At 47.0% G+C, this 27,381-nt stretch overlaps 1 protein-coding gene across 2 annotated transcripts in view; it reads left to right on the top strand.

Moving 5' to 3' along the window:
• The first annotated feature begins 572 nt into the window (after positions 1-572).
• The window catches only part of KCNB1 (potassium voltage-gated channel subfamily B member 1), a 128,084-nt gene continuing 101,275 nt past the window's right edge, over positions 573-27,381 (top strand). The window contains exons 1-2 of one of the 2 annotated variants that reach the window (XM_005435928.3): positions 573-763; positions 2,821-3,473. In XM_005435928.3, coding sequence (XP_005435985.1) covers positions 2,907-3,473 — 567 coding nt within the window. In that variant the 5' untranslated portion in view covers positions 573-763; positions 2,821-2,906. Of the gene's footprint in view, positions 764-1,305; positions 1,706-2,820; positions 3,474-27,381 lie in introns of those variants that run through there. The other variant, XM_055722765.1, reaches the window with a different exon arrangement.

The raw sequence follows: 27,381 nt of genomic DNA, 5'->3' as shown, positions 1-27,381 counted from the left end.
AAAGTCAGGGGAGATCTGTTCACCTCTGGATACTGCTTATAGGTTTTCATGGGGTAGGAGGAGCTACTTCAGTGGATGGGTATTGGTCTGGGATTACACTGGTCAACAGATTTTATTGCCAATTCTTCCTTCCACTCCCTCTGGGTGATCTTGCTTTTCTATATCTTATTTTCCCCATCTGCAAAAGGAAGGTAGTGACCCACTTCTAAGAAATTCTGAAATTTACAGTTGATATACAGTTGTGGGAGGTACTGGAGAAAAACAAACACTGCCTGGGATTTCAGAAAGCTATCTCTAAGGAAGATGTGGACATTCAAAACCAAATATAAAAGCATAACATCAACATTGTGTACGCTGAGCAATGGGAGACTGGTGGGGGCTAGGGAGAGAAGCATAGAAAGAAGGGAAAAGCAGCACTGAGACTCTTTTTCCCCTAGTTAATCACATAAAATCAGACACTGGGCTCCTATTTTAGAAACCTGGTAGCAGGAATTGTCACTAGAGTCCAAAAGCCATGGTCAATCAATACAAGAGGACAAAGGGCTAACGAGCATTGCATTGCCGGATACCTCTGGTACACCAGCCTAAGCAGGTGAACTGCATTAAGTGCTAATGTACCCATTAAATGGTACTAATGGAGCTCCAGGCAAGGTCCATTTCCCTTGTTGGGGGTGAAGGCAGAAGGCAAGGACAGAGGGATACTTTAAATGCTGTGCTGTTGCCTGGAAAGTCGCCCTTTTTTCCACTTCTGCTGTATTTTCAGGTTAGTGAATGCTCCTTTTTATTATACTTACAATCCTAAGCAGCAGCACAGACCTGTATCCCCAATACATGTAACCACCCTGAGAAGAGGGTCTTTCCCCTGCCGAGGGGCTGCCGAGGGCCCGGGTTGCTCCCTGCTCAGTGATGTGCAGCCTGGCTGGGCTCAGCTGCTCCTGGCTCAGCCAGCAGGGCCTGGGAGCCGGGGGGGGGGTGGCCCTGCTGGGCTCCCAGGCGCTCTCGGCTCAGCATTCATCTGCTGGCACCAATCCCTGCTCCTATTTGCACGGGTGATACCACCGGGAGCTGGAGGATGGTGGGAAGAGCCCCATCCCCCTAAGGAGGGATGCTGCGGCTCTTCCCTCCCCCCCCCCGGTGCTGGGTCTGCTCCAGGCGCCTCCCCCGCTGTAAATCAGCCCCGGGGCGGCGGGGCCCGGCCAGGAAAGCGTTAACCTTCCCTGCAATGCTGCATCCCAGCTCACGGTGGAGCTGCCTTCCTCTCTTCCACCCCCAACTTCCAATTCACTCCAAACAACTCCGGGACAGAATTGCAGGGAAAAGCCGGCGGTTCAGCCTAGACTTGTTGATCTCCGTTCCGAGGCAGCAGGAGGAAGTGCTGGAGCTTTCCTTTGTGTCCGCGCCGGCAGCGGGCTGGGGGGGCGGGGGCAGATGCGGCTTCGGCGCTGACTGTAGGCAGAAGCGAGGAGCCGCAGCCGAGGGAAGGCCTGGGAAAGCTTCCTGCCGAGGGATCCGATTTACCTCGTTTCCCTTCCCCTCCCCCCGGGCTCCGTGGACAGCCGGGAGCGCCACCGCCATCCCTCCGCCTTGAGGCTGCCCGCGGGGGGATGCGAGCGGGGCCGCCCCTGCTGCCCGCCCCGCCGCACGATGTAGCCGCCCTCGGCCCCGCACAGCCCCGCACCGCCTCGCTGGGAGCCCGCAGGAGGAGGTAGGTGCGGGCCGGGCTCGGGCGAGGCGAGGGAGCCTTTCCCCGTGCGCGGCGGCGGCGGCGGGGAGCAGCCCCGGAGGCGGCCTGGGGGCAGCGGCGGTGTCTCGGTTTTGGGGCTGGGGGGGACCTGGATCGGCGGGGAGGGGAGCCGAACCCCCGGGGCTGTGCCGGCTGGGCGCGGGGGAGCCGTTCCTTTCCGCGCCGGGGTTTCTCTTCGTGCCATCTTGTGTAAGCAACAGTGCTCAGGGCTGTCATAAGCCACCCGGCTTTGCAGGGAAGGCTCGGGGTTTTTCCTTGTTCCGATTTTCGTTGATTTCTTTGTTATGCGGAGGTTGGCGTGGGGGTGTGGGGGGGCATCCCTGGGTAGCCCGGAGAGGTAGAGTGCGTCGTTAGAGTGGCTGGAGATAGCCCCCCTCCCCCTTTTCCCTTCCCCAGCTCTTTCCTCGGGGAAATTTGCAAGCCTGGAGTTATAGAAAGCTTCCGCGCCTCCCTGTAGCCTGCAGGGCCGGGGGCATCGCCGGCTCCGAGGGCGGGGGGTGCCCCGGTGGGGTCGTAGGGGCACCCGGGGTCCGGCAGGGCCGCTCTGCGGGAGGGAGCGGCGGCGGGGCCGGGCGCTCGGGAGACGGCGGTGGCGGGGCCGGTGCGCTCCCAGCCGGTCGCTCCGGGATGGGTGACAACGCGCCAGCGCACCCCTGGCCAGCGGCCCGGCGCCTTTTGGGGCGCGTTGCTGAGCTCTGCTCTCCCCTCTCGCTCGGCAGCTCCCAGACCTTTGCTAGCAGAGGCTCCCGGGGCCGTGTCCAGCCTCCGCGCCTCTCCCGGACGGGGTGTGCGAGCGACCCTCCCGGGGCGCCGCGGGGAGGGGGGGGGACCGGGACCGGGCCGCCGCCCGGGGGAGCTCGGCGGCAGCGCCCGGGCCGACACGTGGGAGCGGGCGGCCGCCGGCACCGCGGGCGCGGACAGCGGCCGGCCGCCGGAGCGCGGTTCAGCACCGCCAGTGCGGACAGCGCCGCCGCCCCCCCGGCAGATTAGCGGCGCCCGGCGCTCCCCCGCGCGGGGATCAGGCGGCGGCGGCGGGGGGCGGCGGGCGGGGACCCACGGCTTGGCCTCTCTTGCAGCTCCGGGCATGGAGGGGAAGGAGAGGTGAGGAGAGCGTCCTGCCCCACGCCGCACCTTGGAGCGTCCAGCCTGAGGGGGACCAGCGATGCCTCTGGGGATGAATAAGCATGGATCTCGCTCTACTACCTCTTTGCCTCCGGACCCCACCGAGATCGTCAGGAGCAAGGCCTGCTCCCGAAGGGTCAAGCTCAACGTGGGGGGGCTGGCCCACGAGGTTCTCTGGCGGACCTTGGACAGGTTGCCACGGACCAGGCTGGGTAAGCTCAGAGACTGCAACACACATGACTCCCTCATGGAGATCTGTGATGACTACAACCTGGAGGAGAACGAGTACTTCTTCGACAGGCATCCCGGGGCATTCACCTCAATCTTGAACTTCTACCGTACTGGCAAGCTGCACATGATGGAGGAGATGTGCGCCTTGTCCTTCAGCCAGGAGCTGGACTACTGGGGGGTGGATGAGATCTACCTGGAGTCCTGCTGCCAGGCCCGCTACCACCAGAAGAAGGAGCAGATGAATGAGGAGCTGAAGAGAGAAGCTGAGACATTGAGGGAAAGGGAAGGGGAGGAATTTGATAACACTTGCTGTGCTGACAAAAGGAAAAAGCTCTGGGACCTCCTGGAGAAGCCCAACTCCTCCGTAGCGGCCAAGGTAAGAGCTTCACGTTTCTTCTCAAGCCTTGTCTATATTGGCTCATGACTGGTGATTCTTACAAGGTGTTGTCCTGCTAACGTTGCTTTCATGTCTGGAGGCTTGTGGATGCTCAGAGTGAAGGGGAGAAAGGCCTCTCGGATGCAAACAAGTTTTAATTTATTTTTTTTTTGGGGGGGGGGGGGTGGCGGGTATTTTGGAAGGGATCTGGTTTGAGGCAGCCCAGGCCGCTCAGTGTGGGAGCAGCTCCACTGCCCTGTGGGTCAGTGTACATGGATTGCTGTGGCTAGAGGTTGTAGGCTTGTTATCCAGTGGCCGCCTTGGTGCGTTTTGTAACAGAGATTTCTTTGGGCCTAAAATGTGTGTCTCCTACTGCTTAATCAAACTGGCCTTTAAGAAGAGGAAATGTATTTGAACTTTAAGACCCAGTTCTATTCAGGAAATAACGCCTCCCCTTCTAAGGCTTAATTTAAAATTTTGCAGCGAAACACATCTCCTAGTTGTTTGCATCATGTGCTCCAAGGCGGTGGATCTGCTAAAGCCAGTGTTTGAATTTCATCCTTTACCTGAATCCAGCCTATTTTAAGTCGCCCTGTGCAATACTGCTGCAGCTCTGTCTCTGTCAATAGTTGAAGTGCTGCTTACTCTGAAGTTGGTACTTGTGCAACAGATCTATTTGAAGGCGCTTGGAAGATAAGATCCATGTTAGGAGAAACCAATGTCAGAGTTGGTTCTGATAATTTAGCTGTCTCATGTTAGTCACGTTCTTTAGTGAGGAAAATCTCTCTGAACGCAGTGATTCAGTAACCATGGGGACAAAAGTGAAGGGGGAGAGGTTGAAAACTGTGTGATGAATAACAGAAAAGCACGACAGACAGAGCAGTAGGGACCCAAACTTGAATTTTTTATGGACCAGTGTCCTCACCGTCTGGCAAAGTAGTAGAAAGAGGCCCCAGCTATCTCTTTAACGTCACCTCCCTGTTGTATGTACATTTGCAAATGCAAACCTTGGCTCCATCTCATAGGGACCCTGGCTTTGGTGGGCCACTTATGAAAACAGACTTCTTCTTTCCCTCTTTTCTCTTATCAAAATGTTGCGCATCATGAACCAAGAGCATGTGTGGAAGTTTGGGGAAGGGATTTTATGAAGTGTGGAGCTAAATGGCTCATTCTGGCAGGGGAAGGGAGAGGCATGGTCGGCTGCTGAACCGATTATCACTTCTTTAATGACAAACGGAGGCCCAGAATGTCTCTTTTTCTCCAATGGCACAGATGACACTGTGCTGAATGCATTAATCATTTATAAGTCTCCTTTGGCACAGTCCTGGAATCCTGAAACACAGGCCCCGGGCTTGGCTGTCTGTGGCACTGACTCAAAATCCATTAGAGACTGTTGATGTTCATGATTTATTGTATATGAGCAGGGGTCATTCTTGCCAAATAAGTGTCTTTTGTGATTTATAAATGAAATACTGTAGTATCATTTTCCGAGAAAATTCTCGGAGTAAGTGCATTCGGCATTGCAGGCTTTGGATTAATTGAGAGGGAATGGTAATGCATTATTACCCTTGATGTTTAAAGCTACCATTCTGTGACTTCATTACTGTAATGAAAATGGTGCTGTACGTTCTCAGACCTCAGATATTCCAGCAGTTCCCAAACACCAATTTCTACTCAATTCAAATGTAGCAAGGAAAATGTGCATGATGAACAATTAGCTTACCAGGCAGGGACAGAAGAGCTGCTAAGCCTATTCTTTATCCGATTTTCTCCCTGCTGCTGGATAGCTTTTCTCTCATGCCAGAGTATGCCCTTTGCTTTGATCACCTTCATGAGAATTCATTCCACACATTGAATAGGCTGGACCAAATCTCCTACTCCTGATGGAAGGATGTGGGGAGAGGGACTTGGCAGCCTGACCTGTTATCTGACCTAGCTAGCTGTGCCTAGGCTCTGTTTTCAGGCTGAATTTTTCTAAATCTGACAGCTCCTGGCCAGCTTTCCTCAGCTGTCTGCTCAGTGGAGCACTTTCGCTAAGGCCACGGGCCTCCAGGAACTTCTGTCACCTTTCCTAAAGCCAGGCTCCATCTGCTTGGCCAGGTCTGGGAGCTAGACTGTTCCTATGGAAAGGGAACAAAGTAAACTATTCTGAGGTTTAATGACTGTCACTGAAAGACCTAAAATCACCATTGGGAAAATCTGTACTAATCTCACCTATTCTTTTTCTTCAGAGTGCCACTCAATGCAAAGTTTTTTTTTCCATTTAAATGTAACAAATCGAGGCTACCTTCATGTTTCCTTTAAGAAGTCTAGAAAATGGCTACAAATGCAGGTTCTCCCTGAAACCTAACACAAACCCCTCTGTAAGCCATGTCCCACCACCTAACTCCCGCTCCAGCATGGTGAGCTTTCTTGCCAGCTGTCAACATTGTTTGTATTTTCACGTTTTCTGCACAACACTTGACCTGACTCCTCCATAACAGCTTGCTGCAGAGCTTCTTATGGTTATACTGGGACTGGTTGAATACTGAAAGTGTGAGTTGTGTTTTACTTTTTTTTTTTTTTTTTTTTTTTTTTCCCCAAGGAATTATTTGATAAACCTCAGGATGCAAAACAGCATTCAAATAGGAGAAGAATCCCCCAGACCTTAAATTTTGTTGCTTTTTTTTACCCAGTGGGGATTTATCCATATCTTTTGGCTAATCTGTCTGGCTTTTAAACTAACCACCTCATGGCAAGCAGTGTCTTATTTATGTGCAATGCTTCACCCTGTACGTGACTGGAGAGAACACTGTTAGACTTTACAATACCCACTCTATGAGAGCCTCCCGATTTCTGCAATGAGGAATTGGACAGCTGGTGAAGCCCCAGGCTTGCCTTGTTACCCCCCAGCACTAGCAGAGCTGGGGTGTTTGCTCCTTTCCTATAACACTGCAGTCCCTTGCGGTTGTCACTGAAGCTGTGCTGTCCTTGTGTGAGATGCTCTAAAGCCATGGGGACAGCATTCCCAGCCCTTCCCCAGGCTCAGGCTGGGCAACCGGGGCCCAAACTATTTCACCCACCAGTCCATTTAACTGGGAGGCACTTGCTGTGCTGCACTCCCCTGAGCTAGTCTTGCCCAGTGGGAAAACCCCTATGCACAAAATCGACCAAATGAAAAAATACTTAACCAGAAGTTATTTAAAATACATTGTAAGACTAGAGGGAGAAATTAAAAGTTTTATTAAAGGACCAGTTTCTCCTGTTTCCAGTGACTTTGTCTGTGTACTTCTCAGAAATATTCATTGCAGTCTTCATTGGATGCTTCCTCCTCTTCCTGCAATTGCTGTTTTTGCATGTTCCTGCTTATTTTTATCATTCTCTCAGTCTGTGTGAATAGTCTGGTGGCTGATTTTTGTTTTTTAAACAGTGTTCTTCCTGTACTTTTGTGTACTCATAACATCCATTTTAAACCATAGAGGACACTCTGGTGTTTTCATCTGTCCAGATTTACCCTAGATGAAGATGAGGTGGAGATATTTTCTGGAGTAGCTGTTACATTTTTTGGTATGGTAGATTTCCTTTCCCCAGGAAAGAAAAGCAGCTCTCCAGAAGCCAAGCAGAACTGCTGCTTTTTCTTGGGACTTAGTGTCCATGTCAGGGCAGTAGTGACTAGCAGTTCTCCAGCACTCTGGTTTGGGCTTTTAATCTTAATTACTCTTTCCCTTGCCAAGGCTAAGCCTGGGCAGCTTGTTTCTGGTACCCACAATGCAGCTAGCAGCCCTGGGTTTCCAAAGCAGAGGTCCCTCCTGTAGCTGTTGTTTTTACTAACCAAGCTAGTTAGGATCTGTGGGTGTCTTGCCTGCCTGGTGAGACATTCATGCCCCTTGAGAGAGCCAGCCTAGCTGTTATTTCAACTAGTCTTCATGGCATCCTGAAAAATCACAGGCTGCTGTTGTTCTGTGCCTTCCAGTATAAACGAGTAACAAATTAGAACAACTCAACATCTTAACTAACTTATATGGTCTTGGAAATCCTCTGGTCACCTGGACCTTTCCAGCAACTCTGCAAAAATATTGCCCTTTTTGCCCCTTAAGAGGAAAAGAAATCCTTTCTTCTTTTAGTCCTTAGAAATTATTTTCCCGATCAATATTTGAGCAATTAGTGTTGCACAGAGCGGAGGGGGGGAAGTCTGCTCGTCTTACAGACTCCTCTGCATGTGCTGGTTTCATCTATTTTTCTCTTGCTGTCCTGAAGGCTGAGAAAAACACGATGACATCACCCACTTTGCAAAAAGCTTCTCTGCATATCTGCATGTCAAGTAGGATGTGCACTTCCTCTCCTCCTCGCTGCCTCCACTTCCCACTTGTCCCTGTCCTGTTGGGAGCTCAGCTGCAGCAACCCCTCCATTCTGACAGGCTATTTCGCATCCTTTCCCCTGTTCCTACTACGTCTGCCAGTGCAATAATATCACGTTTATCCCTGAAAACATGCAACTCCAATTCAGTAATCTTATTATGCATGCCTCTACATTTGTTGAACAGCTTTTCTCAAGCTGCCCACTGCTCTCTGCTGCTAATCTCTGGATGCATTGCTTAGGGATTGGGGAGGTTGCTCTGTAAGCTCTTTTCTTATTATTGTTGATAGTAGTGACAAAATAAGAATGATAAAGCCTCTTGGAGATGCATTTGCTACATCTAGAGAGTTCTTCCCCCACATGGGCTTTCTATTCCTGGCCCTCCCTTATGGCATGCAGTTTTCATTCATCTCCAAACCTGCCTGAATTTAGCATTCAGCAGAGGAAACCCCTCTCTTTAATTGCAGGGGTCACATCTTAGCCCTGTCTCGTCTGCCTCTGAGGCTACCATCACAGGGCAGATGTTGACTTTGTCTGTTAAAGCCAGATTGCCCATATTTTGCTGGTATCTGTAGCTTTCATTTTTCTGATGCGGCTACTGCCTTGGTTTTCCTGCTATATATAAAAGACTTTTTTTTTTTTTTTTTTTCCCTTCATCCAAGGTAAACTCCTGTCTTCAGAGATCCTAAAAAAGCAGAACCTCGTTCCAAAGCCTTTCCCCTGGGTTCACTGATTTGCCACTTTGGTCTATAGTTTGTTGCTGGGTTTCTAGCACAGTGCTGTCCTGTGGGTGCACAAATCATTGCTGTTCTGTATCAATCTCTTTTCAACCTGCAGCTCCTTTCTGGGGGCTTGTCCTTCCTGTGAACTTCTGAAATCTTTTGTCTGGGGAGCTCTAATTCCTACATCATTCCATGCAACGTGTCCTCTGCCTCACTAGTGACCTTCCCACAATGTATTGCTGTGCTGCCAGATCCCAGAACTCCTCTGCATTACAGCCTCCCTAAACTCCCAGTTTGAGGGGTAGAAGAGAACAGCCTAGTGACACTGCTGGCTTGGTAATAATGTCCTGTGACTGTTTCCTGGCTCTAAAGAATCTTGCTGGGAGTCCTTGTCCAGGGTCTCTCATATGTTACGTCACATAACATTACATTGGTAGTCTCCCACATTTCTAATGCAACATCCCATGTTATTTCCTTCATGGGATGCATCTGCCAACAACTTGTTCTAAGCTCTTCAAGTGGGAGCCTCACCCTTCCAAGGTGATCCTTTCTCTAGACCTGTTACTGCAGCCCTGAGCAGCCCTTGGATCCAGGCAGGCAGCTGCCTGGCAGTTCTGGCCTGAAAATGGTTTGGGTTCAGCAGTTTACAATCCAAGCCTGCAGGTCTGCAGTCTATAAAGAATTTTATAAAAGGGAAGTTAAAACAGTTACACCTGGTAGTTCTTTTGATGTACTTGCCGTACAGTCCATGAAGTATAGTATGCATGAACAGATATATGTACACATACTCCTGGATTGTTAATTTAACCTGTAACTTTCTGCTAGGAGAGCCTGGAGCAAGTCTTCCCTGAGCCTAAGCATCCACATCAGTGGGAGACTGCCTGCCTGCGTGTCACAGGAGGGAAGCAACAAGCTTATGTGCTAGGGCTGAATCCCTTACAGGACGTGCGCTATAGAAATATAGTCAAAGCTATTTTTAAAGCACCAGTTCTCATTTGTACCTTTGAAAAATGTCTCTGAGAAATTAATTCCCTTTGCTGCTCATCATTCTTCCATCCTGCTCAGCCTGTGAGCAGACGTGGTTTAAGGTGCCAACACCACCAGTCAGAAATGTAGGAAATCTTGCAAGAATAGAAAAATCCCTGTTTTGTTCAACTGTAACTGCAGAGGTTTAGTAATAATGGGATTCAGAAGAAAAGTACTGGGCCTGATCCCCACCCTCCCCTCCCCCAGATATGCTGGTGTGGTGTAATGCACACAATGTGTGGGTGCAGCTTCAGCTTGTACCTGTACAAGGTGCTTGCATGTGCTGCTGAGCCAAGCATGCTGTGCCCCATGGGTGCGTGCTGCCTGCAGCCACAGTCAAGGCTAGCTGTGCAGGGGAGCTCCAGCGCTGTGTGAAAAAATCAATCCTTCTCACTTTTTAAAATACTTTCTTCACTTAACTCTTCTTACACAGTGGGATAAATATCCTTGCCATCACGTTCCTCCTTTTACCTCTTTCCCTTGATCCTGAAGATCACAGTTTTCTTCTGATTTCTTTCAACACAAATACCCCCATGGAAAGGAATAATCCAATGTTACTTTTGCAACGTGAGTGTTGCTATTTGTCATTGCTAATGGCAAAATATTTATGTCAAAGAAAGTTCACAGCTGATCACTTAGTTCTTATAATAAACACAGTCAATATGATTTACTCCATGGAGATATCTGGCAGCAACAGAAGAGGCACAAATGCGGCCAGTGAATGTGAGCAAGACATTAATATTAGCCTTCTCTCAAGAAGTTACACATAGAAGATACACATCGTCACTGCTGCTACCACGTTAAGGCAGACAAGGACCAGACCCTTACTGTTGGGAGAGTTGCCTGGTTTGTTTCCTGGATCTTGAGGCTTAGCTCCATCGTGGGCTGGGTTGGCTTCCCATGTGTTGCAGTAGTACTGGGAGCACTGGCACCATTGGTATGGCAATAGCTGAGCTCAGGCTTGGAGGTCTCTCATTATGGGGCAAAGCTGCTTTGAGGGCCGAGTGGGTATGTTGGCTCTGCATTGCTCTGTGCCATGGACCTATGAGCTAGCAACAGCTCAGGGATCCCTGCCCCACACCCCATCGCTTAACTGTCGCGTCTGAGCTGCTTTAGCTTTGGCACTCTTTATCCTTAAGATGACTTTGCTCTAAGTTTAGTCCCTGGGGCAATAGCCACATGTTCACCTCCTGGTGCTCTCAATTAGTACAGCAAAAGTAAACCTTGTAGTAAGCTTCCCCGCTGAGTTTGGCTGGTCTCTGGTTTCTCTCTCCTGTCCTAACTCTTCCAGGCCTCTGTCTCCTTTACAACCTGGCACTAGCTGAACATGTTTACCAGGAGGATTCGGTGAGGTCTTACTCTGATTTTTAATTAAAAAGGTCTACTCTTTATTCTAGGCCAAGCCTGGAAGAGTGCTGAGCACCCCTAAGCAAACACTATGCCTTTGTACCTGCTATAGCCCCTTCCAAAATGCCAGCATTTAAACACACCCCAAGCACATCTATTTTCTAGGTCCCTCAACAGCCCCAGCAGCCCCAGCCCTGCGACTGTGGAGGAGGAGGTGCTGGCATTCAACTCCCATTGAATGTAATGGGAACAGATGAGTATTATAATGTCTGAACTCATCAAGCAAAGCTCTCAAAATGCTTTGAAAAGATGGATTAGTTAAGGCTAGGACAAACCTGTGATATATGTATTATCCTCATCTTAAAGTGAAGAGGTGATCATTGCCCCAAGGTCAGCGAGGAAGGCTAGGGCAGAGCTGGGGGGGGGTCCTAGCTACCCCCTATCTTGTGTCACCAGTACATTTTCACGGTATAGATGAACTTCCAGTGGCCTCTGCCTGCAGTGGGGTATTACAGAGGGAAAGGTGCTGGCAGCCCTCTGACAGTTTATTCAAGGGGAAGGCGTGAGAAAGCAAACCTGTCCTTGTTTCCGCACAGGTATTCCTACTTAAATGAGCCCAGTCTGCATGGGAAGGTCCTGGGAAATTTTGTCATGTTTGAGGAATGCGTGGTTACAGGAAAACTGGCAAGTCTTCTAGTAGATCTAAAAGCAGAAGGTCTGTGCTGAGGCATTTTCAGCACGCTGTGGTGCAGCTCTGACTCTAGTGTCAATGGTGTCAAGTGTGTTTGAATAGCAGGAGGGTACATATGTTAGACTATATATGTAAATAGCTGTATTGTGAAATGATAAATCATAATACATATCTAATGTAGTATATGTTGATATGTATGCACACATAGTACATTAACATTCCCCTTCCATATGGGGAATTCCTTTGTACCAAAATTAACCTATATAAGCAAGGTATTTATTGTCAATTAAGAACTAATCCTAGCAATGAGTTCTGCTTTGAGCACAGAAAACATAATGAGCGACTCAAACATTACTCAACTCGAATAGTATCTAAGACAAAGCAATTGCTGTCTTTGATAGTAACAGTATCCGTGTGAACGTTATGGTCAGAGCCTGGTCTTTCTGGTAGTTTGGGACCTCCCTTCTAGCCTGGCCTCAAAGATGTATTGATGTTTTTAGGAATGTTCCTCCTTTCCCCATTTGCAAGTCTCACCTAGGCTGTTGTGATTCCTTTGGGTGTTCTTGCTGAAGGTTGCAGCTATTCTGGTCCAATAATGTGGACCACCGATCCCGTGGCTGTGGATGTTTTGTGACTGCACCCTGAGGTGCTGGCACTGCAGTGTGGGGAAGGTGGCGTTAACTCGGCACTCTGCCTTAGTTGTGTGCCTGAAGCCTGGGAGTGGGCAAGAGAAATCAGTATCAAAGCAAAAAATGAAGTACTTGTTGGTACCCGAATCTTGTATCGACAACATTGGTCAGGCATCCATCTAATCTGATAAAAAAAATTGTTGCTAACAAAAGTTGGATTGAACAGTCAAAGCAAATGGAAGGAGCAATTTATTTTAAAGTTCATTTTTTTTCTGCAGTGCATAATCAGTTCCGGTTATTAGAAGTTGAACTTATTCAGTGCTATTTGGACTAGGATTCATGAAGAGTCTTCAGCCAAAAGCACATATTAGGTTTTTTTATTTTATTTAAGTGCATTTGCTCTTGCTCACTTTTGAGCAAAATGGAGCTGTAAATCTCATTTGCAGTACATAAACACATAAACACCAGAAATGCTATCTTGTCGGTACTGATGGACAAAATGTTTCTAAAACTTAATTATACTTACCAATTTTGTTTTAGACTTAAGGTTCCTTGTGGGTATCTCTTAAAAAAAAATACTAATTTTGCTCAAAAAATAAACTGAAGATGTGAGCAAAGATATCTGTCCCAGCCTTGCTACTTTTTCTGTAGGGAGCAGGAACTGTAGTAAGCACACTTCCCACAACACAACAAATCTCTTCCACTTGCCGGGTATGCTTGGCTTGGCTGGTTTCAATGGTATCTAGTGGTGGCATAAACTGGGAATGGAAACATGTTGTGGCACAAAGCACCAGGAGCAGCTCTTTGGTTCCTTGAGGACCCTTTTAAATGACAATGTCCAGTCTTCTCTTAACTTTTTCTGCAGTGATTCAGCATCTGCCCGTCCCTAGCTTTCTCTACCCTGGTATCTGAGTGCATTGTAATTTGTCCTCACGTTTGTCTTGTAAAGGAGAGCAGCGTGATTATCCCAATTTACTTGGAGAGGGTATAGAGGGACTAACTGGCTTATCAAGGTCTGTGATGGAGCAAGGAACAGAGTCATAATCCACCCCTAATCCCAGGACCACTTTTCTCCTCTGGTGCAGCTGGTTTCCAGCCATAAGCATTCAAGAGGCAGCTGCAATATATAAGCGTTTAATGCTTCCATGAAACTGCCTAGGGATCCATCCCAGATTGGGTTTCTTCATATTTCTGGGAATCTTGTTTGTATCTGGCACATTCTCAGCTCTGAAAAACTTCATTCGCACAGCTGTAATTTTTCTGTTTGTTTCAAAATGTCCATCTATTGCTCTGCAGAAATACTTTCTTTTGCATCACGTGCTCCTATCAACCGTAGCAATCACACATTAAACAAACTCTCTTTACTTCTCATAGCTGGTGCATTTGACCACTTCCACTATTAATAATTACCTTCACATGCTTATATTTCTCCAAATCTGTCCATTCCCAAGAACTATGGGTTCATCAAGTGTCTGGATAGAAAAGGAGTGTAACTCTCTTTCTGAAGCCATGTTTGCTGTCTGCTATCAGGAGATGGAATAGGGAGATTTTTATTTATTTGTGAATTTTTAGTAAATCTGTCCTTCATAGCATTAAAGTTAAATCTTTTTAGAAAAGGGAAGAAAAAAAAAATGTTGTCTCCTCTCCTGTCAATGTGCCAGAAGTTTATTAATAAAACATCATAATTATACATTGCATTTCTTCTCTCCTTTCATCTGAGGATCTTAAAGTGCTTCACAAACATTAATTAAGTGATCCTCATGTCTATCTGGTGCAGTAACTATTATCATCAATCTACACTTAAATATGACAAAGCAGAAGAAATAGTAAATAAGAAAATTTCCCAGATACAGGCAAGAGTAAACCTGATTTAGGAAGGTTTGAGCAGATATTATAATTTTCTGGTTGCGTTTTTTGTAAGTGAATCCACTAGTCTGCCTGTCAATGTGTCTGAGCCATTATATCTGAAGTTGATTGGTGTTGGACACAGGCTGAAGACAGCAGTTAGAAGATTTTCTAGACCAACACAGTATTATCTCTGCTGGCAAGAGGGAAGTTGCGACTGGCAGCAGAACTCGTGTCGCTGGTAGAAAGCAGCAGAGCTAGTGGCGGAGGGCTTTCTCCAAAGCCGCCTCTGTGATGGGATTTACTGATCCTTGCTCCAAGAGAGCCTTCATTTGTTATCCTTTGCAGGAGGTGGCCCTGCGGTGCAGCCCATCAAGTGCGTGTAGTGTCCCACAAAGGGTCTTCTTAACCCTCAGCAGACCCAGCTGGCCACCAAGGCTGTCACAGCGATGGGGTCTCTTCCAGTGCCCATACCACATGAGTGCAAGGACCCAAAGCTATAAGCCCAGTGCAGTTGGTCTCACCAAGGTGTCACTACGCAGAGTGGGGGGACATTCACCCTTGAGCCTTTCATTTCTGACTGCTCTCCTGCTCTCTTCCCTTCCACAGGGAGCCACTGCAGAGCTGCTGCTCCCGGGCTGAGTCTGCTTTTGCAGGGGAAGGAGTTTTTGTGGTGTCGCACCTAAGGTAGCGCTCTCCTTTCCGTGCACAAAGCTTTAGGAAGTCCTGCACAGGGTCAACTGCAACAGTGGCCTTAGTTCTTTCCCCTCAGCCCATGGACTAAGAGTTGCATGAGCATCTATGTCTTATTATCTTGACCAACATCACTTAGGAATGGGTTTGTTCTCAGAAAGAATAGTTTTTCTTAAGGTAGAACAGAGATGATAAAAAAACCCAACCAAAACCCAACAATGTTCTGGCAGCAAATGCACTCTCATTTTATAGATGTATCTCATGCTTATTGCTAGTGAGCTGGATTAAGTTAGTCAACACATGGTTATTCTTAGCCTCTAGTCTTCCCCAGGTAAGCGTCTGATTGATCTCGGCAGGTTTTACAGCATATAGCTGAGAAAAGCCATGTCTTTTCAATGTGCTACCTGTTACTATGATGAAAGCAGGCTCACACAACAGCAGTTTTGGTTTGCAGTGTTAAGTACCTGCTGGTTTTTGCAAGGTATTAAGATAGATACTGCCTGTGTTGGGAAGGACTACGAGAATGTGGTCTGGCATGGTTTCCCAGGAGGGCTGAAGACCCTCTGGTACCACCAGAGCTCTTGGATACGTCAACCCTGAGTTTTGCCTTCTGGAGGAGGTGACAAGCAGCACGAATGACACTTATTTTTAGTTTATTTTGACAAAGTTGTGGGATAGGTAGCTGACTCCAGGTACATTGGGTCCTACTTATTGTTATTTTGATCCTTCAAAGTAAATTTGAAGCAGGTGAGGTGCAGTGTGTGATGCCTGAGTCCTACTCATCCGGGCCTCCCAGCCCCATCTTGACTGAAGCAGATCTTGCCAAAGGGAGCTTTTCAGGAGTCAGAACCTCACACATCCTTCACGCCACCCAAGGTACCAACAGACTCAACACTTGCTGTATGTGTTTTGACCCCTTTCTGACTCCCAGGCTCCTGTATCTGGCTCGGTATGGCAGGACAGGGCACTTTTGGGCTGTCATGGTAAGGAGATACCTCCACCAAGTGTAAGATGTGCTGCATTCTAGATCATGTCAGGTATCAGAGTTCATTTTGCTAATTGACATGTTTGTGTTTTGCATCTGCGTTTACACACAATGTTATTCTATAGGAGTAACTTTAGACTTCTAGCAATCCCAGGGAATGGTCTCATTTAACACCTGTGGCCCTGGCCAAAGCCAGCTTTAGCATATGCAATCTACCTACTGAAATATAAGACTCCCATCATGCTAGGCAAGTGCATCAGGTCCCACTGGAGTGATACCTGGCTTTTCTTTCCTCTTTTCTGAATGTTAGGGCAGGTATAATTCTGCTATTTTTGCATGTCTGTTAAGTTAAAGAACAAATTTGCTAAAGTTTCTGGCTAGGAATGAATGTCCATGAACAAAACCCACTTGACTTGGTACTTATTTTTAAGGATGCTCTTAAGAGCTTCTTGTAAGTTGGTGTGGAGTACTTCTTAGTTTGCACTGTCTTCTGGAAAACTTGCTTTGTGGTCTAGGTAACGTGGGCATGGCAATGCCACTTCCAGGAGTAATAATGTAATTTGTTGAGTTCATAAACTTCTTGCAGAAAGTTCCATCCCTTTGTTTGGTGTTTACATAGCACTAAGCGCAACACTGTCCTGACTTACAGCTCAGGTACGCTACCCCAAAACAAGTAATAAATATGTTTTACAGAGAAAACACAAACTGCCGTAGAAAGGTATGGAATTCATTTCCATAATTGCTAATCCCATAACCAAACCGGCCGGTTCCTTGAGGAGAAGTGGCAGAAGGATGGCATGCCTCTGCCTGCTCTTTAACCATGCTGCTTACCTTACCACCCCTAGCTCCCCTAAACTGAGATCCCGGTTTTCAGTAGGACTCTGAGCTGTGCAAAGCAGCGAAGGATTACAGGACCTGTTTGGCTGTCCTCCTCTTGCGGAGACTTGCATGGAAGGCAGTGATCTCCAAAACAGGGAGCAGGGCAGATATGGAGAGAAAGTTATTGCTTTGGCTGTCCCTGCTTAATTCACCTAAGCTGGTTGCATCACAGGTTTTGTCAGTATAAACTAATCCCGCAGCAACTGGGTAGCGTTCCCCCAGGCACTCCATGCCAGCTCTGGTACATGAATGCGCTACTGATACTTTCCACACAAATGTAACCTGTGGTCCTGATTTGAGCAGACCTAGGGATGTGTGTGCAAAGGAAAGATGAACAGCTAGGTTGTACACGCAGTTGCCGTGATTTAGCATGCAAATCAGGTAGCTGGAATACGCAAATATGTCTTGCAGTTTATACAAGCAATTACTTAATCTGTGTGTGGAAAAACAGGATAATTGTGTGCAAATTAGACATATCATTGCATACAGTACAGTTGAGTGTTTAAATGGTCAGCAAATCAGATCCTTTCTATCAGTAATTAATGACTTTTTATCCTAAGGGAAGCTAAGTACTAAGTCTCTTCCTAATTTTATTCTTTTTTCCTTTTCCACCAGGTTCTTAAGCAGTTCACATCTCTGCTGTCATTTCGTCTCTTGTTCCCTACATGATCACCAGCCTGCTGGAATATTTCTTTTCCTTAGCACTTTTTTTGGGGGAGTAAGCCATAATTCTGGTAATAGACTCCCTTTTCCTGCTTGCAGAATGATCTTTTGCACCAAAAGTACATTGCAACCCCCCCTTAAAAGCCTGTTTCTTTCAGTAGAAGTCCTTCACCATTGACCTCCTTGCTGCAGTCTTTCCCAAAGTGTTTCCAGCAAGTCAAAATGTAGCTTGATGTTTTTGAATTCGGGCCTATGGCATTGTACTGTTCTGGTTTGTCTTCCTGCCGTGCAAGTGGGATGAAACCCCAAGCTGGGATGATGGTCTGTTGGACACTGACATAGGTGATATTGTCAGATCTCAGGGGTCATGGCTTTGCTGTGAGTTCTCTGCACAAACTCCAAAAGGTGACTTTTCTCTTTTGCACCTCTGATGAACATCTGTAAAAGATGGCAAATCTCTCTTTGCTTTTCCCATGCTTGTCTTGTTAGAATGTAAATCCTTTGGGCACTTCTTTGCCCTGTACTGGTACATCAGAGCCTTAATTCAAGGGGCAAAACAAACACAGTCTGTCTTTTTGCTGCCCTGCTGGTGGAGCATCATTTCTCCTTGTGTTCTTCAGAAGGAATACAAATAAAGCTTAGTTTTGCCAGCTGTCGCCTTTTTGATTTAGTATCTTAGGTGGTCAACAGCTAATGATTAATCTTAAATGTCACCCCTTTTCCTTTCACACTGGCTTCTTAAACTGTTGGGATGTTTCAATACATTTTAAGTAAAGCAATGATGCCCTGTGCCAAAGAACAGAGAGCAAGTATGGCAAAGCTCCAGCCTTTGCACCTGTTCTGGTTTGCTTTTTGTGTGAAGTGCTGTATAATTGTCATCTTCATTAGCAGTCTGCTGAATTCTGGTGTGTCAGGAATTAAAAACTCTAATGAATATGGATTATTTCAAATATTTCCCTTTGGGACCCAGTACAGAACGGAGTTTTTTGAAGCTATATGTTCATATAATAACATGGAATGGAAGATGCCTTCCCCTACCCTTTTTCAAAGTTATCTCTTAAGAGTGAGTATCAAAACAGACAGCTGATCCTCCTGCTCTGCCTGGGGCATACATGATGCTCAGATCCAGCTGACCCTCTGGCTGGATCTGGCTAGAAGCAAAATGAAAACATTGCTAAGAGTTTTCTCTTAATACTCACATAACTTTCAGCATGTGAGTAGTCTCCTTGAAGTTGACAAGCCTTAAGCATCTGCTTAACATTAAGCATGTAGGAAAGAGGGAGCGAGTTATGGTGCAATTAAGGGACCCATTTCACTGAGGAGGCCAGGAGTATGTGCTGGTTAAGTTTCTGTGTAAATAAGTAAATTTTCCTCCTCTAATTAAAATTCTTCAGTGCTTAAGGTTAATGTGTCATCTGCAACATCCAAGAGGCCTGGAGAGATTGTTTCTGTGAAACAGACGTTTGGCAACCTGCATTCCCTTTTTTGTCAGTTTGGATACTTTTTTGCTACTGATTGCAGAAATTGGATTCTTCATATCTACAGGGAAGGCTTGTCTCTGCGGCTTTCCTCCCAAGGGGATCACAGAGCGCTCTTCAGGAGTCTGCTTAATTATTTCCACTTTGCTGGCAGGGAAACTGAGGCACACTAGCAGCTTTTGCATCTCCCAAGTTGGGTCTAGTCCACAGGCCAGTGTTTCCCACAGCAAGTCAGCCGTGCAGGCAGTGCCAAACCACCCAGCTGAGCTGGTGCCCATCAGATGTGTGCTGTGCCCCCCTGGCTGGGGCTCAGAGCAGGCACACCAGCAGTTCCCTCCCTCAGCTGGCATGCCTGGCTGGTAAGCTGCAGCGGAGCATCTCATGGACCCGAGCCCTGGCATCCTATGTGACCATTGAGGTCTCATCTGCTGTTTGTGGCTACAGTTATGACGGTGCTGGGCCCAGGAGCTGTGAGGTATGGCTGAAATGGGGAAGGGAATCTGTATTTTTCTAGAATTCAGCCATCTGTCTCCCATTGCACATCCAGAGCAAGTCCTTTCCCCTCCCTGCTGAAGGGAACCTTGGATTCTCTCTCCTGTCAGCATTGCAGAGCCAGGCTTACTGCAATTGTGGGACAAAGGGGGGAGAACCTCTTTTTGACCTCATTTTGGAAATATCCTCCCAAACTGCATAGCAAAATCCCTCTCAAAGCAGCAATCCATGTAACAGGAGCTTTCTGATGGACGATGTTTCTCACCAGGGTGAAGGAGCAGGATGCCCTTGCAGCAGCTCAGTTAGATCAATAGGCTGGTAGAGGCAGGGCAGCTTAAAGCTATCTGTTACTCTGAAGCTCTTCTTGCTGGGGAAAACAAAGGGATAAAACTTTTACAGGAACTTTTAACCAGCTCGTAGGGGGGGTGTCTCACTGTAGGTGCAGCAGCTGAGCGGTTCCCCAGGGAAAGCCCCTGGCCCCGCTGCAGCCAGCCAGCACACACGGATGCTCTCCAGCCTGCGGAGAACATAGAGGTCTTTTTTTGTCAGACAATAAATCTCAGGCCTTAACTGGCTGTACAGGGATACTATTCCTCTCCAGGTGAAGAATCATACAGCCATAAAATTTTGTAATATAAACAAGGCAGACGTGGTCAGAATCCTATTTGGACAGATTTATAGCTTGACTATGGAGCAGCAACCTTGCCTGGGCTTTATGCCACCAGTAATTAATATGCATCCTGGGCTCTTTTCCTTCTGGACAGTGTACTCTTGCATGCTTGTGTTTTAGACTGTGAGCATGAAAGTCTGCCGTCTTCTGAGAAAGAGACTTTCCTGGGGAGGCTGTGCTGGAAAGCTACTGCCCTGCAGATTGTGTGGAAGTGAAAGATAGCAAATGGCCCAGTTTGGGAGAGCAGCACTTCCCCAGCACGTTTAAAGCCTCCAGGTAGCTGGCGCTCAGTCTTTGTGCGGTGATTGTCATAAACACAGTCAATGTTTGCCATGGTTTCTGCCTATACTGAGATGAAGAGGTTGTTGAAGAAACCACGTCTTGTCTGTGGACACTGGACAGTGATATCCAGCTCCCTGCCCTGCCTGTGGGATGTGTATGGTGAACAGCAGCTGTATCTAGGTGCAAATACCTTCACCAAATCTTTGAATATTGAATGAATTTCTCTGCTGCTAATTTATTCCAGTCTAATTCAGCAAAGCATGTACATGTAGGCTTCACTTTCAGTGTGTGCTTTCCTAATGTGTGTGCATCTCACCAAAGCTGACTAAAGGTGTGCTCGTGCCCTCCTGAAAAGGATCAGTGGCATGGAAGGGCTGGGTGTCTATTGAGCAACCTGGAGTGCTGTGATGGAGGGAGGCAAGGACATCAAAGAGAGATTGATCCCTGGCAAACCCTCCTGGCAGCAGGGTCCCACTTGGCCCATGAAGAGGCAGGAGACCAGATGAGGCTAGATCATGTTGCCTCAGTATTTACCTCCTGCGTTCAAATGTAAGCCACAATTTTATTTTCTCCTCTTGATGGATCTTCCTGGAGCGACATCGGTGCCCTTCATTGTTCTCCTCATCCATGTGTTCACACCCAGAGGGTGACCGCAGGAGTTACCACCCCTCTTAGCTGCCCAGACTTGCCATTTTTCATCATTCATCCTCGGGTCATCTCTTAGGTGTTCCTTTGCAACTTGTACTTCAAAAACTTTGAAAAATAATGAAGGAATTAAAGAAAAAGGCAGGGAAGTGAGAAAAACTTATCCTGTTATTCCAGGGGTCATGATCCCAGCACCGGATTTGGGCACAGATTTTCAACTTGAATAGTCCCCGCATATGAAATCCCTGCTCAGCATCATTGAGCTCTGTAACCAGAAACTACCCACAATAACACAATTCTCCTTCTCACAGAACAGCTGTTCCCTTTTTACCATCCTTCCCATTTTCTGTAGCCATTCAGTCACAGTGCCTGTGTACAGAGGAGTTTTGGCATTGTGAGCCCCCTCCCCCCATATCAGTAGGGGTATGGTGTAAAAGATGTATCTAATGACCAGTGACCCAGCGCCATTCAAAACTGTCATCAGGGAGGAGGCAAGATGCTGAGCACAGTAAAACCTGTCACCTTTAGGATGTGAATTTGGAACAAGCACTGTTGGGTTGCTGGCTTATTTGTTTTATTGTTAATGAGATTTCTCTGCATTTTTTTGTCTGTATGGTTGGGAAAACATGTCTTGGTAGGCCAGCAATCCTAGAAACGTAGGCTTTAACAACAAAATCAATGTAGTTTCATTAGACTTAGCACTTGGCGTGCAATTATGCTGTTTTCTCAACAGCAAGTGGATGTATCAGTTCGGGCAGGGAGAAGGGCTTAGCCTGGGAGCTTGCTGAAGCTTGCCTGGGTGTGGACATTGGGCTGCTGGAAGCCAGGGCTTGTGTTTACCAAACACCAGTTTTGCACTAACTCCCCACAGTGATGTTTTTGTACGTGCTGCGTGCAAGACAGTTTACTCCTTGATTGCGTATTTGAAGCCATGGAGACTGTGAAGAGCAAAGGCTATCTTGTGTTTGGGATTGAGTTAGTCACTGAGGGTTGAATAAAAGCATTCTGCAGCAAATGATTCCATCACAGGTGCTCTGTGACCCTACCACACATTATCCCAAAATAACTCTGTCACGGGGCAGCTTTACAGCATACGTATGGGCCAAATTAATGCTTTTTAAGCAAGTAGATTGGGTAAAAGGACCTGGTTTTTCTGATGAATGACTTAAGCTGTGTTGATCAAATGACAACTAGTCTGAAAGGCTGGTTGCCATGGGATTGTCTGATAGCTCAAAAAAACCCAAAAAACAGCAAAGTTTATTTGGGTTCAGAAGTTGATGGTATACCAGCATTAATGTGAAGGCATGTGGTTTGGTCTGTTTATACTTTCCTTGCTATTTACAGAGCACTCTGGTGGTTTATGAAATTTCATGTGAGACGGCAAGAGGCAAGTGTGCACTGGGATGCTCCAGTGCTGCGCAGATGAATAGCACTTTGTGCTGGCAAAGACCTGGGGAAACTCTGCGCTGTTGGCTGCCTTCATGTCTCCATCCCCACAGAGCCCCTTCCCAGCATTCCCAGCATTTCTGGCAGCGTTTGATTAAAGTCTTTAATCTGAGCTCTGCGTTGCAGGAAAAGCATCAAAAGCAAGCTCTCTCCTTTACCTCTGGCAGAAGGTAGGAGCTGCTTCTGCCCAAGCTGAGCCCACAACTAGGTCTCCTCACCAGGGTTTTCAAAGGAGTAAAGTTTTGTTGTATGATACCACGCATGGCACCAGAATGTATGTGTATTTCTAAGCCTTTGGGAAGGCGCACAAAATGCGAATGGAATGGCAGGTTAGTTGCTGAGGTGAGCAACACCTACTACATTCAAAATGACCTAACTGGTGTAATTATAGAGCTAACAGATGTGTTATAATTGAGTTTTACAAGTGAATGCTTCCCCCACTGCTGGGGGAAGGGTATAAAAGTGCATAAACTATCAAATTTGCTCCTTTAAAATTTATTTAATGATAGAAGGTTTGTATGGTACAAGGCGTCTATATTAGCAGCACTAAGAATGGTGAAGGTCACAGGTAACCTGGAGATGTTACTTGTGGGATCCATCTTTACTGTAGACTAGCAAACTTCTAAATCCCTTTCCACTACCCTTGTGTCCCCTTCCTGTTATTGACATTTAGGGAAGCTCCAGAGAAAGGAGTATTCTGAACATTTCATACTCGTAAAGGTGCAAATCATTCCTGGGGCTCGCACCATTAAAGAGATATTTGCAGTCATCAAGATGATGGATGGTAAAGGCTCCTGAGCTTTTTGGGGGAGAGCTACTCATTGACTGCAGAATGAGAGGGTTTGTAGAAGGATTAGCACTCAATAAATCAATCACAGGAGTACCAATATATTATCACTTGGGTTTGGAATATCCCAAAATAACTCAACACCCTGGCAATTTTGCATCATTTATATACTCTCAGCTGGGTAATATGACTTTCTAGAAATGGAGAAGATAAACTGAGCTGTTTTAAGAGGGTCTGTCTCTATTACCCGCATATTACTTCACTTTGCATTCTAGCAGAAATAATAATTTTCCCCAGGGGCACCATTTGTTTGTATGTTCAAAACACAGCCCCAGATGCTAACACCGATAAAACTGAACGTTTTCTTAATTAACAGCCTCAGAAAGCACTGCATCAGGCAGGTAGATACCATCAGCACTTTAGAACAACATACACTTAGAATGAGATGCAGCTATTTATTAAAAGCTTCTAGAAAGCCAGCAGTAAAACTGTTTGTTTTTCCAGCACATGTTGTGCACTCGCTGCTATTTCTCTAGGTGGAGGGAGCAATCTATGAGACGGTAAAAATACACAACATAGACCAAGAGAACTGTAAAATTATGCTGAATAAACAGTAACCCAAGGAAATCTTCCTAGCTTACAGCTTTATCTTCTGTGTGAGGCAGAATAGGTTATAGGGCAGGATTTGATTTGAGGGGGTGCATTGGGCAGCGTTGCATGGAAGCCTGGATGCATCTCTTAGCAGAGAGGACAGCAGCGTCCAAGCCAGGTGGGAACACACTGAGACAGGTGCCTTTGGAAGCAATTTGTTGCAGGATGGGAGCAATGAAATCTATCTTTTGAGATGAACTCAACATGCATAAAACCAGCGAGGAGATGCAATTTGTATTTTCCTTTCTGCAGTAACGTGCAGTGCAGATCAGAGCTGGAAATGGAGCAAGAGAGAGAGGTTTGAGCCCAGGAACAGCTGTTTACCTTGGGAAAGCGTTGGTGGCTGATGCCAACAAAAGGCAGGCAGGGGAAGCGCTCAGCTTGAGAGCAGGTGACTGGCAGAGGAGGATCAGGTGGGATGAGTTGTGTTGAGAGCAGGCTGCAGAGAGGCTGTGAAGCCTGAACCACGTTGACTGTGGGCCTGGGGAGCCATTTGGACTGGATGGGGAAGGTCTCGTGGACTGTCACTTTCAGATTTTTAGATGCAATGTGGACGTAATCTGTCATTATGTGTAAAGCTGCAACTCCAAAGTGGCTTTGGAGTGGCATTTGCTGTTTCAGACCTAGAGACAATGGAGAGAAAGTAATTTTTCCTAAAATAACAAGCACGTCAAAACTTAATTTTATTTATTGGCCTTTCCAAAAACCCATAAAAATGCTTTTACAGAAATACCCACTGCCTTGCACCTGGCTCCAGAGGCCCGGGGAGCATGTGGGACCCAGCATGACTGCTGCTGGTGTCACTGGGAGCCAGACATGAGGTCTGGGCCCTTGACCATGCACTCGTACATAATTAATTGGCGTAGTTTTGAAAATGACATTTGCTCTGTCTCGTGTCAGCCACACACTTCTGGCTCCGTTGAACTGCTTATTCTTTTGCTCAAGCTTTGCCCTTGCTCTGACAAAGGATTTCTAGTAGTTTATTTTTGATTGCTAACAGCCTGGTAGAAAGTTATAGGCGCAGATGTTATTTTCCTGGTAATGCAGAATTCCACTGCGGTGGGGTACTTTTTAAGCCTGTCCGTCAGACAGATAAAACAGGCTCCTTTTTTCTCCACTGTCAGATTTTTCAAAGGCTCTTTCAGAGCAGGTGCATAAATTATAACAAAACTGAAGTTGGAGGAAAACTCTTAAATCTGCATCCTACTGAGAGGGATTGTGGGGAGTGGAAAGTATGAGTCATGACATGGCTACTTCTTTTAGACAGAGTTAATGCGGCTTCGGGCAGAACAGGGGAGAGTCCTCTGGAGGGGCAGCCTGTTCTTGCCTCTTTAAAATACATTTCCACTCCTGCAAATCTGATCGGAGTTTCAAAAAAACCCCAAGAAAACAAAACCTCCAAAACCCCAAAAAGGAAACAAGTCAGTGAGATGGACTTATCCTTTGTTCTTTCTCTAAAGTCCAGCTTCTTGGCTTGATTTCCAAGTATTTCGGTATTGAGAATGTGGCAGTGTTTAACTCCATGTTGGCAGCTCAGTGACTGCCTGGGGATTTATCCTGGCTGCCCTTTACCTCTGCAGACACACTGGTGCATGGAGCCTGAATGAAATGCCCGGGCCGAAAACTTTGCCCCTGATTCTCTCAACTTCTGGGTTACATCAGGTGCCCCACTGCAGCCAGGGAGGTGGCTGGTGCCTGGAGTAAGATCTGCTCTCCTGGACCTCCCACCCTGGACTTTCTGCCCTTGCAGAACACCCTATTCCTCCCCTTGCACAACACTACACACATAATGAGCTTTATAAATATTAACTGAGAGGCTGAAGGAGCCGTGAGCCTGGAAGTCAGCTCCCATAAAACTCCCATCATACCAAAATGCTGTGTCTGGAGTTGAATTTTTCTCTCTCAGCCAAGGGAAGTGCAAGGGATGTCTGACGCACTGTGCATGGGCACACATCCCCACCCCGAACAGTGCGGCTACAACCGTGAAATTGGAAACATGGGCTGTGAAATTGGCCTCTCTCTGCTCTGCTCCCCTGCAATCCTGTTCTTCAGTCCTTGTCAGTCAATGGGCTGTTTTCCCACTGGGAACTTGTGGGATCCCAGCATGCAAAGCCTTGGATTTCATAGCTCCTTGTCAGTGGCAAAGGGACAACCTGACAATGTTCACTCAGAACCGAGGGCAGGGGGGTTTGCTTTCCCACCAGCTCAGGCTGTTTACATCTGGTTCCCCAGCAGAGAGCAGATTTGGTTTCCTGTGTGCACTGACCAGCAGGAACCAGCAGACCTGGGATGAATCTGTGTAAGCAATCAGCTGAAACGGACACTTGGGCAAAAGTGTTCACTTTTGTCTGTGTAATTTTTGGATGTTTTATTAGAAATGAGCATATTTATGGGCAGGACAACCTTGTCCAACAGTGGTCTTGCAAGCATGGAGTTTTGCTTTCAGAAAGAACGCCTATAGATTTTCACAGCTTCTCAGGCTTCCTTATGTGCATTTTGGATTTCATCAGGCTTTTCCTTTAAGGCATAGATGGTGCCTTCACTTGATACAGGTACATGCAGCATCAGAAAGATGTCAGCAGACTTGCTGAGTCCCAAAAGTCCCTTTGAAGTTGGAATGCGGACCTTAACTCTCCATCCTTCAGCAAGAGTATCAGAGTTGAGGTTGACCTTGTATTCTCCTAATTAAAAAATTCCGTATCTGCAAACTAAGTGCATTGGTCACTGCATGGTAAGTGAACTTCAGGTGAGGGGGGTACTTGTGGCATTACCATCTTGCTGCATCAGCCTGGACTTTCATCCCTCCCAAGAGAGCTCTTTGAAGAGGCAGAGGATAAAAAAAGCCATGGACAGTGTGTACTTACAAAAATTTCTAATGGAGCAAGGTTAACAAGGGCTGTCTTAGTCTCAACTTTCATAAAGGCAGGTTACGTGGAAATGAGAAAACAAGGGTTGTAGGGTTTATATTTTTTCCCCAGGCAAACACAGGAGATAGATTAAACTGAGGAATGCCTTGTTCTTCAGTTTATTCTCCAAATATAACACACATCCAGAAGGATATAATTTTTCTGTTAAGCTTACGACACTATCTTTGTTAGATTCACTTCTGATGATTCACTTGTCACAATAAAAACCTCATCTGAGAAACAATCCGCCGCCGCTCCTCTGCCACTCGCCGGCGCTGGGCTGCCCGTGCGTGGCCACAGCACCCAGTGTAACCCTGGCAAACACTCCTGGGATGCCTGGTGAGTGTGTCCCCCTGCCACCCATGACCCCCAGGCACTCCTTGCTCTGAAGGAGATCCGCCCTGGATTGCTGTTGAGCACACTTGGATTCCAGCTCTGCAATGAAGGTGAGACCATTCAGCCTGATGCTGTTTTCTGTCCCCTTCGCCAGCTGACTGACTGTGCTACGGCTGATGGCAGCGAGGGGGTAATTACCCTCGGAGGAGAAACACTCTGTAAAGCAACAACTTCAGTGGCCTGACACAAGTAGGAGATTGAAGTGCCAGTTACCCAAACCCCGGGAGGGTTTAAGGTGTTAGATTATGCGGTAGCGTGTGATGACAGTTATGGTGTCTCCCTTGTATTTGTACTGACAACTCCTCTGTCCGTGCTCTCTCATGTTTATTTTCCCCTTGT

Source organism: Falco cherrug, chromosome 10, assembly GCF_023634085.1.
Source record: "Falco cherrug isolate bFalChe1 chromosome 10, bFalChe1.pri, whole genome shotgun sequence".
Taxonomy (NCBI): domain Eukaryota; kingdom Metazoa; phylum Chordata; class Aves; order Falconiformes; family Falconidae; genus Falco; species Falco cherrug.
Note: the sequence above shows the minus strand (reverse complement) of the source record. Positions and strands in the feature narration are given on the sequence as shown.